The sequence below is a fragment of the Macaca fascicularis genome, chromosome 8 (genome assembly GCF_037993035.2).
Source record: "Macaca fascicularis isolate 582-1 chromosome 8, T2T-MFA8v1.1".
In the NCBI taxonomy this organism is placed as follows: Eukaryota; Metazoa; Chordata; class Mammalia; order Primates; family Cercopithecidae; genus Macaca; species Macaca fascicularis.
In genome coordinates this window covers 95,138,071-95,154,244 of record NC_088382.1, presented here as the reverse complement: position 1 = coordinate 95,154,244, position 16,174 = coordinate 95,138,071, and the positions used below count along the sequence as shown (strand labels likewise).

The window sequence follows — 16,174 nt, the reverse complement described above, 5'->3', positions numbered from 1 at the left end:
CCTAACAAATATTTACAAAGGACACAATAACTTTAAAACAAAGACATCTAGGAGACACCATCTGATACAGTTTGGCTGTATCCCCACCCAAATCTCATCTTGAATTGTAGCTCCCATAATTCCCACGTGTTATGGGAGGGACCCAGTGGGAGGTAATTGAATCATGAAGGTGGTTTCCCCCATACTGTTCTTGTGGTAGTGAATAAGTCTCAGGCGATCTGATGGTTTTATCAGGGAAAACTGCTTTTGCTTGATTTTCATTCTCTCTCTTGCCTGCCACCATGTAAGATGTGCCTTTTGCCTTCTGCCATGATTGTGAGGTCTCTCCAGCCATGTGGAACTGTGAGTCCATTAAACCTTTTTTTCTTTATAAATTACCCAGTCTCAGGTAATTGAAGGACACATGAAGGAAACATGAAAACTAAGTGGACAAGTTATTCTTGAATGGATTGAGTGGTTAATAATAAAGCCAAGTTTGTGAAAATGAAAGCTTGTCTCATTTTCTTTATTGTGGTTGAATCCAATTTAAATTAAAATATGAAATGCTTAACAATCATAAAATCAATATTTGCTGTGGTAAACAAAAGAGATCTACACTAGTATTTACAACTTTTTAATTTGTTTAAAAAGGAAGCAATATAACCATTTTAACACACATTTAAACCTTTTGCCTCTAGGAGATATATCAGTTAACACACAATATTCAAGGAAATCAGTGCTGTATAGATATTTTTGGTCTATTAAGGTGCAATTTATAATACAGAACCAACACAACATTGCAGCAGAAACCATAAGTTACAAAGCAGTAACTCTCACAGACAGTAATTAGAACCCCTGTCCTACATGCCCCTCCGGATATAGCAACTTACATTCTTCGAGAAAATAGGTTCTTTCTCTGACTGGGATACTTCACAGGTCTTTCCAAACTAAAGAAACACTTTTCCACTCAACACTGGCTTTCAGAAACCATTAGAACTTTTAGTTTTACAAGTTACAATTAATTAGTATTCCTTTAAAAAGAAACTATTTTCAAAAGATAATGTATTTTACTTGTTATATTAACTTACAGTACATTTGATTTCAAGCAGAGAGATAATTACCAAAGACAGCAAATAAAATTTTTTTAAATATTTGATTCATTAAATAATTGCTACAGATCAATCTTCTAAAAGCCTTAAACTAGACACAGAGGGGAAAAGAACATTGACCAAAGTATTAGCTTCACTCTTCAGGAGCTCACCTTATGCAACAGTATCCATCACTGTTACACAATTTACTGATATTCAGTTACTCTATCAACATTGCAGGATAAGGTTAATTATTAAAATCTACATTCAAGCCAGGCGTGGTGGCTCACGCCTGTAATTCCAGCAACTTGAGAGGCCGAGGCAGGTAGATCACTTGAGGTCAGGAGTTTGAGACCGAACTGGCCAACACTGCAAAACCCCATCTCTACTAAAAATACAAAAATTAGCCAGGTGTGGTGGCAGGTGCCTGTCATCCCAGCCACTAAAGAGGCTGAGGCAGGAGAATCATTTGAACCCGGGAGGTGGAGGTTGCAGTGAGCCGAGATCATGCCACTATACTCCAGCCTCGGTGACAGAGTAAGACTCAGTCAAAAAAAAAAAAAAAAAACTACATCCAGAGGAAGAGAGATATAAGAAACAAATCATCAAAATCAAGGGAACTCAGGTAAACTTATGTTAGAAGATGACAAAAGTATAGCATGTGTTCAAATCTTAAATGTGGTTATTAAGTTAATGCTTAGTGTCTCTCCGTTTGTACCAGAAAGAGCAAAAGAAACACTACTCTTATCCCCCACCAAAAACAAACCAAAAAAAAATAATAATAATAGGTTAAAATTAAGATCAAGCTCCACCTGACAAAATTAAGAGATGGAGGGACATGCATAAAAGGAAAAGTGAGTTTTGCCATGGAAATGGGTTGAAGGGCTTAGGGACCCATTATATATTTATAGGAGACTGAAGTAATTTTTTCCACAAATTGACAGAATAATGACCCACACAAGACTGCGTCCTGCTTTGCTGCCAAAACACCAGGCAAAAACGGGCAAGGTGTTCATCATGCCTGAGGGCAGCTGTGACTGCACTGGTACTATGTTATATGTTAGTTTCAAACCATGTTAATGTCATAAACTGGCAGGCATTGCATTTTGTCAACTATCAGCCAGTTCATTATTAACATTACTGAGTGAATATTATATATGGTATAATTCATTACAGTGTAAATAGCCATTTATACCCTGAGGAATTCCTCACCAAGACCATAAGGAATATTTTTGATCAGTGGAGGAGACACATTAAGTAGCTTTATCCCATTGCCCTTAACTCTTATATTGTGCATTTTATTAAAGGTATCATGCAATGAGAGTTAGCAACATAATCACTGCAAAAATTATCCTTATAAGAAAACATAATCTACTTTTTATGAATTGGAATAACAACAAAATATTAAGCAGAATCACTTGTTTCAAAAAAAAGTATCACAATCCTATCATTTGAGATGTAAGTTTCCACCTAACATCACTGAGAGCTGTGACTAATTCAGTCTCTACGGCAAGGTAAAATTTTTAATACATTCTGAAGTTTGCAATGTTAACCATATTTTCATGCAGGTTGAAGTAGACATATTTCATGGCTTTTAATATATGTCAAACAATGCTTACTGTGAATATCCGTGAGTGCAAATATGAGACAGTAAGTTAGTAAAGAGATCTAAGCCAGTTGGGCTTGATGGCCCAGGCCTGAAATCCTAGCACTTTGAGAGGCCAAGGCAGGAGGCTCACTTGAAGCCAGGAGCTGGAGACCAGCCTGGGCAACATAGCAAGACTCCATTTCTAAAAAAAAAAAAAAAAATTAGCCAGGCAAGCTGGGTCCTACGTACTCTGGAGGCTGAGGTGGGAGGATCACTTGAGTCCAGGAGTTGGTAACTACAATTAGCCAAGACGGTACCACTGCACTCCAGCCTGGGTGACAGAGTGAGACCCTATCACTAAAAAAATTACAAAGAGAGAGAGAGAGAGATCTGGTGTTCTTTGTGACACTGAAGCTCATAGTAAAATGGTTTCTATAAATTAGAATTCTACAAAGGAGTTGTTGGCAGAGACTTTTGTGTTGTGTTTTGTTTTGTTTCATTGTCTCTCCACAGCCATGTTTGGGGGAGTTCATTGGTGATAATTTTTAACGGAAAGAGGCTCTCACTTTGCGGCCCTTCAGAGGCTGCGGTGGGCGGTGATTGCTCACCAGAAAAGCTGCTGCTTCACCCTCCGCTGTGCACAGGAGACTGCGGAATTTGGCCAGCTGTAGAAGAAGAAAAGAGTTAGCTTCAGCATAGAAATTCCCACCAATATTAATGAATTGCCCTGCATAAAGAATTAAGATATATTTATAACCAGGAACAAAAAATATTGCAACGAAATTTTTCTGTTATATGTCATATATAATAAAGAAACTCTTTTGCTAAATTCTCATCGCTCTACAAATACCTACAGGTTCCAAAATTAAATGTATAAGCATTTTTAAGTTGATGATCAAAGTAACAAGAGGAAACATCTAGAGTGTGGTTTAAAGAGTAAATATCTAGAAATCAGAGAATGTTTTTCAATGTTTTTCAATCTGTAAACACATACATTTTATGACAAAAATGAACTCAACTATATATGCTCTTTTGAAACCTAATTTTTTCACTTGGTATATATACTAGCCATTTTTGCATGACAATAAATATCAACCTACATCACTATTTTTTATTGCTGAAAACTTTTCTATTATAAATATGTTTTATAAATTTTTAACAATCCCTTGGTGGTTTAATATTATTTATTAAAAGTTAGTACAGGCCTAAAGTGAAGTTGGAAAAATTAAAACTAATTTTATCTTCTCAAAAATATGCACCAAAATTATATTGTCAATTAATAAAAGTAAATCTTTGGTGTTTGTTTTATTTTGATGAAGACAAATTAGGAATGAGAACCTACAGTCTCTAAACTTTGTTAACCATCTAATCTCAGAGTCAAGCAAATTCAGACTAGGACACATCCTTTAGGTTTTCATCAAATACTTGATGCCTAAAATGTTTCTTATACAGTACTAACCAGGATGGGGGGCAGAGGGGAGGGAGGGCCTTTATAAGAAATAGGCAACAGTTTGTAACTATGCTCTAAGGCAATAGGATCAACCATCATATATACAAGCAACCATGTTTTCCACATGTGGTATTTTGAGGGCTTTATTTGTTTGTTTGCTTGTTTTTTGAGACAGAGTCTTGCTCTGTCGCCTAGGCTGGAGTGCAACGGCACAATCTCAGCGCACTGCAACCTAAGCCTCCCAGGTTCAGGCAATTCTCCTGCTTCAGCCTCCCATGTAGCCGGGACTACAGGCACGTGCCACCACGCCCAGCTAATTTTTGTAGTTTTAGTGGAGATGGGGTTTCACCATGTTGGCCAGGATGGTCTCGATCTCTTGACCTCATGATCTGCCCTCCTCAGCCTCCCAAAGTGCTGGGATTACAGGCAGGAGCCACCACACCCAGCCATTTTGAGGTTTTTTTGTTTCGTTTTGTTTTTAAGTACAGATATGGGAAGGAGACAAATGTTTACAACATACTATTACTCATGTTTCAATAGACCAGATCATTATAGCTAAAACCACATGAGGCTTAAGAGAATCTCTGGTCAAGTAGCAGAGGCTAACAGCAGGGGCTAACCTCTGAGACCATAGGAAAGACACCTAGTCTTCTGCAGATCATGACGATCCAGGTCTGTCTGGAGTGGTCATTCCAGGTGGCTGTGCAGGAATTCTGAGTCCTGAATTAAAGCATGGGTCCACAGGCTTCATCAAGCAACCTGCCTCCACAGTGATACTGCTGATTCCTCCGAAGAGGTTGGCTTTATTTTTCTCCCACAACCCCAGCTCCTGCCCCTGTTCAATCCCTCTGGAAGTTGATCATGGCTCCCTGCCCCAGCAGCACTCTCAGCTCACCAGTCTAGAACTGGATCCGACTTCAGCTCCTTCTCTGAACAGCCTGTGTATTTTGGTAAGAGTTCCTAGACCTGTTCTGATGTCTTGCCAAACCCCTTCCCCTTATAACTGGGTCTCACAATCATTTGGCCCAGCTAGGTCAACCCTGTATTTGCCAGTCCCCATTCAGATTTGCTTCTCTTGGCTCTAGGTGTCCTCTACTACTGCCCTGGCCTTAAAATGCACATCCCTGGCTGGTTCCCACTGGTCTTATCCCTTTATGTGGTTCCAGGCTTTATCCAGGCAGGCAACAAAGCTGCCCCCTGTCACTGAGGCTGACTCAGTACCTACAGGTTCCCAGTAGAAATGTTCCCAGTTCAGCCTTGAGGCTGAAGCAGGTATGACCTGTTTTGCTGGTTTCCTTGACTCTAATACTGAAATTCTAATTTCATTGTGTAGCAACTCCAATAAGCTGAAATACTCTTCTTCTATGATTCTGTAAACAGCTTTATGTCACTCTTATGCTCAAACCTCTTTGATAGCACTCGACTGCCTGCCAAAATTGAGTAATAATAAAAATAAGTTCTGTTACGGAAAATGATGGACTAGGCACTGGGTTAAGTGCTTTACATTACCTCAGTTAATCTCCAAAATATCCTTATCAATAATATATAATTATTCCATTTTACAGATGAGAAACTTGAGGGGTAGCTGAGAAGTTTCAATAAATAAGCCATCTTGACAAGCCATGCACAAACCACAGAGAAACTTGTTTTCTGTTTCCCCATTTTCCCCTATCCTTTTAATTTACATTTTATTATGTAAATATTCAAAAGGACACAAAAGTAGAAAAAGCAACATCATAAATCACCAGGAATCCATGACCTAGCTTCAACAATCATCGACATACAGCCAATTTTTCCATCCATTCTCCCACCAAAGCTCTCTTTGCATTTGCCATCCTACCCAAACTAGGCTATTTTTAAGCAAATTCCAAACATCATATCATTTTAGTGTAAACATTTCCAAATACATCCCTATAATACATCACATTTCTAACATTTTTATAGGTACCCAAAACAAATGTGTCAGCATGGCTTCCAAGCCCCTTGACCACCCAGTTCTAACTAACCTTCCTAGATGGATCTATTATGTCCACACGCATGTCTCACTCTAAGCCAGTTTTGGGAGGGGTGGTCCCAAAGCATCTGAATGAAAATACTTTGAGTTAATTCTTAAAAATTCAGATCCCTGGACCCTACCCCAAATTTGTGAATTGGAATTTCTAATAAGGTCCAAGGATTCACTTTTTTCTTTCTTTCTTTCTTTTTTTAAGATAGAGTCTCGCTCTGTCACTCAGGCTGGATTGCAGTGGCATAATCTCGACTCACTGCAACCTCCACCACCTGGCTTCAAGCAATTCTCATGCCTCAGCCTCCGGAGTAGCTGGGGTTACAGGCAGGCGCTACCACACCAATTTTTTTTTTTTTTTTTTTAAGTGGAGACAGGGTTTTGCCATGTTGGCCAGGCTGGTCTTGAACTCCTGGTCTCAAGTGATCCTCCCGCCTCAGCCTTTCAAAGTGCTGGGAGAAAGATTCTCCCCAGGGCCTGAAAGCTTAAGGGAATGAATAATTCCTCCCTCCTCAGGCCCAGTCCCAAGGCGCAAGGCCACTTGCTGCAGCAGTGTGTGTCAGCAAGATAGCAGAAGCAGGAAATGAGCTGGCTGGAAGACACACACCCCCTGAAGATCCAGAGGGAGGCCGTATGGGTATATGCAGCGGTCACATCAGACTGGGACACTTCCTGTTTACAGAGGACTATAGAGTCCCTCCCCCATCCTCACGTGGGGATGACGCCATTTTAGGCCTCCCCCCATCTGCACCCAGGCGCTCATTACAACATCGTGTTGCTCCACACCGCCTCGTGTTGTCTGTCTGTTGGTGCGCTCTCAGGGTTCAAACCGATACACAAGCCTTGCATCTAGTATCAGTACCCGCCCTACTGTCCACGGCAGACCCTCCGAGCTGCCATGAGTGTTATCTATCAGTCTTTCCACTATGGAGGAAAAATACAACAATCCTTTACTTACCATACTCATACAGAAAAATCCTGTTATGGAATCTTAATCGAGGAATGTGTTGAGTCAGGGAAAAGTTACTATAAAGTAAAAAATCTAGGAGTATCTGGCAGTCGTAATGGGACTACATGTCCAAAAGGTAAGCAGTGGCTTTGCTTCACCAAAATTGGACAATGGGGAGCAAACACTCAAGTGCTAGATGATATAAAGAGAGAACAGATTACAGCCAAACAAAAGCCAACAGCCCCCCTCCAAAATTACCCGTGGCATTTCCATCCCTTTATATAAAACTACAAGCAGACATATCCCATCCTAAGCCAGGAAATAACCTGTTTGTAGATCTAGGAGAACTCATCGCCCTTACCATGAATGTGTGCAATCACTGGGTATGCGGGGGAGCCCATGTGAGTGAACAGTGGCCACGGTATGGAATAGACTCTATTCCCCCTTACTTACTAGCATCCCAAAACTCCAGCCTCACTTTCACTCCTCAGGAATGCCCACAGTCCTGGACACGTCTAGTAACAGGGACGATGTGCATATCCCGCAGGTGGAATAAAACCCATCACGCCATAGGTGAAAGCCCCTGTCACCAAACCCTAACAGTCAATGCCTCCACAGCAGAGTGGTAGCCAAAATTACCCCACGGAGCTTGGTCTCCTTCTAACTTAAGCTACCTCAATTATGTCTTGCCAAAAAAGGCCTGGTACTGTACCAACACCATTAACCCTTATGCCGCATACCCCAGCCTAAGTGCACTATGGGACAATCCTATTAACACCAGCCTACAACAGATTGCCCCTGATGGATTCTTTTGGATATGTGGAACCCAGGCATACTCATGGCTACCTTATCACTGGCAAGGTACTTGCTTCCTAGGCACAATTAAACCTGGATTCTTTTTTACCTCCAAAGCAGGCGGGCAACACCCTCGGAGTCCCTGTGTATGATAACCTAACCAGAGAAAAATGATCCTTGGAGGTAGGAGGGAGCCAAAGATGACAAGAGGACAAGTGGCCTCCACAACGGATCATCAAATATTACGGCCCTGCCACTTGGGCTGAGGATGGTCCATGGGGTTATTGCACTCCCATATATATGCTAAATAGAACAATTAGACTACAAGCTGTTCTAGAGATAATCACTAACCAAACCGCCTCAGCCCTAGAAATGCTCTCACAACAAAACCAAATGCACGCAGCAGTTTATCAAAACAGGCTAGCACTAAACTACTTATTAGCAGAAGAGGGTGGGGTGTATGGTAAGTTTAATATCTATAATTGCTGTCTTAACATAGACAATCATGGAAAAGTGGTTCTAGAAATCGCTTCAAACATCAGAAAAGAAGACCATGTATCAGTCCAAACCTGGAAGGGATGGGACCCAACAAACCTTCTAGGAGGGTGGTTCTCTTATTTAGGAGGATTTAAAACACTGGTAGGGACAGCAATCTTCATCATTGGGAGCCTCCTGTTTCTCCCTGTGTTATCCCACTAATAATAAAAGCATTAAAACTCTTGTTGAAACTACAGTTAGCCTCCAGGACAATCCAGACGATGCTCCTGCTACAACGACACGATGGATACCAACTCGTCTCTCAAGAATACCCCCAAATTAAGTTTTTCTTTTTCCAAGGTGCCCATGCCACCCTATGTCACTCCTGAAGTAGTTACTGAGAAAGTCATCCCTTTTCCCTTTTCTATAACCAAACAGACAGGAATGAAAGATTCTCCCGGGGACCTGAAAGCTCGGCAGGGGGTGAACAACTCCTCCCTCCTCAGGCTGAGTCCCAAGGCACAAGGCCACTGACGCCAGCAGCATGCGTCAGCAAGATAGCAGAAGCAGAAAGAGAGCTGGCTGGAAGACACATATCCCCTGAAGACCGAGAGAGAGAGGCCATCCGGGTACCACATAGCAGTTACATCAGACTGAGATACTTCCTGTTTACAGGAGACTATAAAACCCCCGCCTGCCCTGTCCTCACTTGGGACTGACGCCATTTTAGGCCTCAGCCCGTCTGCACCCAGGTGCTCATTAAAACAACGTGTTGCTCCACAGCGCCTCGTGTTGTCTGTTGGCCCGCTCTCGGGGTTCGAATGGATACAAGAGCCTTACATCCCCGGATGCAGACGGGTTGAGGCCTATGGCTTCAGCCCCAAGTGAGGACGGGGCAGGGGTTTTATAGTCCTCTGTAAACAGGAAGTGTCCCAGTCTGAAGTAACTGCTACGTAGTACCCAGATGGCCTCCCTCTCGGTCTTCAGGGGGTATGTGTCTTCCGGCCAGCTCTATTCCTGCTTCTGCTGTCTTGCTGACGCATGCTGCTGGTGCAAATGCCCTTGCACCTTGGGACCGGGCCTGAGGAGGTAGGAGTTATTCATTCCTTTAAACTTTCAGGCCCTCGGGAGAATCTTTCACTGGGATTACAGGGGTGAGCCATGCGCCCAGCCTGAGAAAGAGCTGTTATCCAGACTATATAAAGGACTCTTGCAAACAACTCAATGTTAAAATGGACAGATGATTTGAACAGATACTTAACAAAAGGAAATACATACATAGCCATTAAGCATATAAAAAATTTTCAAAATCAGTGGTCATTAGATAAATGCAAATTAAAATCACACATACCCACTAGAATACCTAAAGTTAGAAAAATTGACAATGCCAAATGCTTGCAGGGGTATGAAGCAACCAGAAATCTCATACATTGCTGGTGGGAATTTAATATGACACAGCCACTTTAGAAAATAATATAGTAGTACTTTACTCAGCCGGGCACAGTGGCTCATGCCTGTAATCCCAGCACTTTGGGAGGCTGAGGCGGGCAAATCACTTGAGGTCAGGAGTTCGAGACCAGCCTGGCTAACATGGTGAAACCCTGTCTCTACTAAAAATACAAAAATTAGCTGGGTGTGGTGGCGAGTGCCTGTAATCACAGCTACTCAGGAGGCTGAGGCAGGAGAATTGCTTGAACCCGGGAGGTGGTGGTTGCAGTGAACCAAGATCACACCACTGCACTCCAGCCTGGGCAACAAAGCGAGACTCCTTCAGAAAAAAAAAAAAAAAAGGAAAAGAAAACAATATAATAGTACTTTACAAAATTAAGCAAACATGACCTAGTAATTCCAGTTCTAGGTATTGACACAAGACACATAAAAATGTGTGCACACAAAAGTGTGCAAATTATTCCTAATATCCATATATGGATTGCCATTATTCATAATGGCCAAAAATTAAAAGCAAACCAAATGTCCATCAACTGTGAAATATATTTTTAAAATATAATATATCCATACCATGGAATATTACACAGTAATAAAAATTAATGAAATGGGTCAGGTACCATGGGTCACACCTATAATCCCAACACTTTGGGAGGCCAAGATGGGTAGATCACTTGAGGCCAGGAGTTCAAGACCAGCCTGGCCAACATTGTGAAACCCCATCTCTACTAAAAATACAAAAATTGGCTGGGCGTGGTGGTGAGTGCTTGTAGTTCCAGCTACTCAGGAGGCTAAGACAGCAGAATCACTTGAACCTGGGAGGTGGAGGTTGCAGTGAGCCAATATCACGCCACTGCACTCCAGCCTGGGCAGCAGGGCCAGACTCTGTCTCTAAGAAAAAAATAAAATAAAATAAAATGGATGAATCTTAAAAAGATTATACCAGTAAAAGAATTCAAACACAAAAATCTATTGTATGACTCATTTAAATAAAATTCTAGAAAAAGTAAAATTCTAGCGACAGCACATCAGTTGTTGCCTAGGACTATAGTGAAGAAGGTGAAGGACTGCAAGAGAGCACCAGAAAATTTTTGGCTGAGATCTCTATCTTTTATTTATTTATTTTGAGATGGAGTCTTGCTCTGTCACCCAGGCTGGAGTGCAGTGGTGCAATCTGGGCTCACTGCAACCTTGCCTCCCGGGTTCAAGCGATTCTCCTGCCTCAGCCTCCTGAGTAGCTGGGATTATAGGCGTACACCACCACACGTGGCTAATTTTTGTATTTTTAGTAGAGACAGGGTTTTACCATGTTGACCAGGCTGGTCTCGAACTCCAGACCTTAGGAGATTCACCCGCCTTGGCCTCCCAAAATGCTAGGATTAGAGGTGTGAGCCACAGTGGTGGTTGAGAACTACATCTTGACTGCAGTAGTTGTAGCATGTCTATATACAGTTACCAAAATCAGCAACCACACACTTAAAATTCATGAGTTTCACTGCATGCAAATAATATCATAATAAAAAATAGTTATTTTTCTTTAAAAGGAGAGTAGAAACAAAGCCAAGTATTTTGCATATTGAATTTCAGCTAAGTAACCCAATGTTGATGATTTAAGATAACCCAAAGAGACTTGGCAAGAGAAGTTGGCCCTCCAGAGAAAATGACAGATTTGTCTTCAAAAGGATCAGAAAATAGTACATTTATCTGCTCACTGGCATGGCAGTTAAGAATTTAGTCCTCAATGAGTGACTCTGAGAGAGAAAAATGGACTTAAATCAAGAAAAAGAAAATGAAAAACATCTGATTTGCACCTTAGGTCAAACTGTAACTTGACAGGAAACTGTGGAGAAAACCCTAGGAAAAAATCCGGACAACACTACACTTAATATTCATATCTCCTTGGGCATTTCTTGATTGTGACAGTGTCTCAGACTTACCTTGTTTTTGATGACCTTGGTAGTTTTAATGACCTTGAGAATACTATTTTATAGAATGTCCCCTGACTGGATTTTGCCTGATATTTTTTCATGGTTAGACTGGGACTGAATTTTTTTTCTTTTGCTTTATTCTTTAACTTTTAAAACCACCACAATATCAGATTTTAATAAATTGAATTGTTACTCAAATAACTTTCTCAATTTGGTTAGAAACTAAAATATGTGAAAGTGTTGCTACTAGAGGAGATTTAAGTGGATGCTCCAAAGTGAATTAACAATCACTTCAGAGCTCTAAAACACAGCTATTATTTTATATACTGTTCTGCAGAAAAACCACATTAATAATAGTAATCCATTGAGCCTCAAATAAGACAAAGTAGTGAATCCACAGCTAGGCAGTCATAATTCCTAAACTTGCAGGTAGATATTTTTAATAAGGTTAACTTTATTATTTTTAAGGAACTAAACTATATATTTTGATATATTCTCCTCCAGATCACTGGTGGATTGAAAGCAAAAAATAAAACTAAACAAAAAGTTATTTTCCAAGTGGCTTTAAGAAATAACAGTCTCCTTGAAATATGATGGAAAATATGATTCCCTTATTAACCACCTTGATGTTATAGTTTATTCATTCTTAATATCATTCAGTTCAAATTTAATAAAGAAATATAAAAGTAAACCATTTAGCATGTGACAGGGAGAAAAATGAATTCCCTTATTAAGGACTCTGAATCAGTAACAGGTCATTTTTCTCATGATACAATGATAGAAAAATTCACAGGAGTTTTCATGTCAGTCAAGCTCTGGATTTCTACACAGACCTTTGTAAAATGTTTTAAAAAGTATACACACTAGGTTATTATTTGCCTTTAATCCTAAAAACAAGGTCAACAAGGAGAAACACCCAACAGAAAGAAGGATGTGTTCAATGCTCCAAGGGGAAATGCTGCCTGAAATGATCTCGGTAAAGGTGGGCCAGCTCTGGTATCATTAGGAGGAAAAATAAAGAGGTAGGCAGGTGGGCAAGCCCAGTACATGTGTACTTTATTAGCTGCAAAAATTACTAGACTATCACGCCTGTAATCCCAGCACTTTGGGAGGCTGAGGTGGGCAGATCATGACGTCAGGAGATCGAGACCATCCTGGCTAACATGATGAAACCCCGTCTCTACTTAAAATACAAAGAATTAGCCGGGTGCGGTGGTGGGCGCCTGTAGTCCCAGCTACTCGGGAGGCTGAGGCAGGAGAATGTCGTGAACCCGGGAGGCGGAGCTTGCAGTGAGCCAAGATCGCGCCACTGCACTCCAGCCTGGGCAACAGAGTGAGACTCTGTTTCCAAAAAAAAAAAAAAAATTACTAGACTATGTTCATGATAAGATATTGCACCTAATTCAAAAAGAACAACAAAAACAAAACCAACGAAGAAGCACAGCATCCAAGAACACACAGCATCCACCCATCAGATTGGCCAGCCCCCTGGTTCAGCGCTCCAGGCACAGTTTTTGAACATTAAAGACTGGATATCCTGACGGGGCGCAGTGGCTCATGCCTGTAATCCTAGCACTTCGGGAGGCCGAAGCAAAAGGATCATTTGAGGCCAGAAGTGGATCACTTCAAGACCAGCCAGGGAAATAACGCAAGATCCTGTCTACGCAAACTTTTTCAAAGCAATAAGCCAGTCATGGTGGCGTGCCACTGTAGTTCCAGCTACATGGGAGGCTGAGGCAGGAAGATGAACAGCTTGAGCCCAGGAGTTCAAGGTTGGGGTGAGGTATGGTTGCATCCACTCCACACCAGCCTGGTTGACAAACTGGATATCCTGAGTCTGGCAGACTCTTGGCCTACAGGGGAAGCTCCATAAGCATTTAACAGAAGAATGAGTGACTAGATGTCTACACAAAAAGAGCCTCCCCACAGCCTCTCTACAAATGCTTTAAGCATTAAGCCCCTCAGACAGCCCAACAAAAGTTTTTGTCAACAAATGCCAAAAGATCAACAATTCTTCCTCTCCCTCTCACTCCCCTCCCCTTTCTCTCTCTTTTCTCTAACACTTAAATGAGATCTACCCTCTTAACAAAAGAAAATTTTTTGAGACAAAAGTCTTGCTCTGGAATGCAGCAGCATGATCCTGATTCACTGCAGCATCTGCCTCTTGGGTTCAAGCAATCCTCCCACCTCAACCCCTCGAGTAGCTGGGACTACAGGCACGCACCACCACACCTGGCTAATTTTTGTATTTTTTGTAGAGATGGGGTTTTACCATGTTGCCCAGGCTGGTCTCAAACTCCAGGGCTCAAGCGATCCACCCATCTCAGCCTCCCAAAGTGCTGAGATTACATGCAGGATCCACTGTGCCCAGCCTACCCACTTAACTAGTTTTTAAGTGTACAAAACAACAATATCTTACACTTAGCAGGCACACATTTCTTAAGGCACTGCACGAATCACTGTCCTCAAGTTTCACTTGGAAATTTGTAGAAGCAGGAGTGGAGACTCAGGTCAGAAAGAAAAATGTCACCTTCTATAAGTAGCCTGTCTCTGATTTTTTTGTTTGTATCTCAGCCTGTTTATATCCCCATATAAAACAGCAACAAAACAAAAGCAAATGATTATAGTGCTCAAAATGATGCTTCACTTTCATCAGTGTCGCTATGTACATTTCTAAGAAGTGGCAAATAAATCGTCTAATCACAGAAGGTCAAATATGAAAGGGGCACAGATCTCATCTAGCCCAATCACCCATCTGATGAATAAAGAGAAAACACAGACTTCAAAACACAGCAGAAATTAAGGGCAGGGTTGAAAAAAAAAAAAAAAAGCCCACTTTCCTCTAAGGGAATCAGTATCAACCTGGAAGAGATTATGTACCTGTTGAGAGCTGACGTTTATCGGTTGCTTTAAAACAATCCATATGACACTCTCAAGAAGAGGTGGAACTGTAAGAGAACCAGGATATGTCCAGTAGTCCCAGGACGGTGGAAGCAGAGATAATGGGTCAAAATTTGTGAATCGAGTTTGTTTACCCTGGGGGAACAAAAAGAATTCCCACAAATTATAATGGGATAGCTTTACATAGACCTCAAAAAACATACATCCATGCACATCCATTATAATTATGTAAATATAGAATATCTGCATCCAGAGTTATCTAATATCTTCTTTTAGTATCTTTTAAAAAGCATCTATCTTCATCTTAAAAATTTTAGATAAAGTAACATATCATATAGATTTATTTAAGAAGCATAAGGTTTGTTTTAATATAAGTGGTCCTTTAAATGTGTTACAATTAAAGGCTTACTCTGTAATATAATACCAGAGACTAGTTATGCATAAGTATATGTATTCATGTTGATTTTAGGTAATTTAAGACCTTTACATTCAAAAGATAAGTGATAACAGGTTACTTCTGCTTTTTTTCCATCAAGTATGCTGCAAACTTCAAAGCAGGCAGCATATGTCTAAGTCTTTAAAGGAAGATAAGAAAATGTGTGAGAGAACAAAAAATACGTTAATTATTAACAAATAGTAATTCATTTTACCTTTTCTTTAATGGAATCCAAAATGTCAGTAATCTTTTGCAGTTGGGAATTAGGTTCACCAATCTAAAAACATAAAATTTCAAAAGAAATGGTTACTGTAGCAGATCAGGTCGGAATCACTCAATTTCAGCCACCATTTTAAAATTATTTTTAAAAAACCTCAGCCAGCACAGAACATACAGTGATTGTTCTATAACAAAGCTTCTCTTTTACCTGCCAGTCTTATCATGACAGAAGGATCTGAACAAGATAATATTACAGGGTTCCTGTACTGAACTTGCAGCTTAGACCCAAAACTAATAGTAACAGCTTAATATTTGTTAAGTTTTATCAGTGTTTAAGATGTAGGTTAACTTGAGAGAAACTTTGTGTAAGACAGTCTAACAAATAACCTGCACTACCTAGCTAGATGTGACAGTCAGCCCCTCAATTCAAACGGACAATGGTGGCATCAAAATGCTAGATGCAAACATCTCACATTTGCAGCCTAAAATGATTTGAGGTTGCAAATCAAGAGAATATATCATCATAAGCAAACTCATCATAAATTATAGATTCATAAAGGATCCTCTTTTCATTATTACAGGTGTTCTGAATCTACCTGAAGGTTTTAAAGCACCTGGATCCTGCCACAACCACCCCTACTTGGTGTCCAGAGGCAAGGAACTGTTGCCATCCATGGTATTCCCTGTTCATGAGTTACAACATATGGAGAGTATGGGGTGTGACAAAGGGGCACGCCTACAAGAATGTGGAGGCGGAGGGAGGTGAGAAGCCCAACCTGTTCCCAGGTATGATGACAATAATTGTCTAACCAAATGTGAATATTAGATTAAAGGAAATACAATAAATTTTTTTTTAAAAAACCAGTGAGCACATTGGGACAATATGTCATTATGGTGAGACCAGTGCTTGAAA

At 40.7% G+C, this 16,174-nt stretch overlaps 1 protein-coding gene across 2 annotated transcripts in view; it reads right to left on the bottom strand.

The window, feature by feature from the left end:
* Nucleotides 1–489: 489 nt before the first annotated feature.
* Nucleotides 490–16,174, bottom strand: part of CA13 (carbonic anhydrase 13) — a 36,707-nt gene continuing 21,022 nt past the window's right edge. For both annotated transcript variants that reach the window (XM_005563640.5, XM_074000039.1), the window contains 3 exons: nt 15,257–15,319; nt 14,586–14,741; nt 490–3,320 (listed from right to left, as the gene is read on the bottom strand). In XM_005563640.5, the coding sequence (XP_005563697.2) occupies nt 3,201–3,320; nt 14,586–14,741; nt 15,257–15,319 (339 nt within the window). In that variant the 3' untranslated portion in view covers nt 490–3,200. The remainder of the gene's footprint in view (nt 3,321–14,585; nt 14,742–15,256; nt 15,320–16,174) is intronic.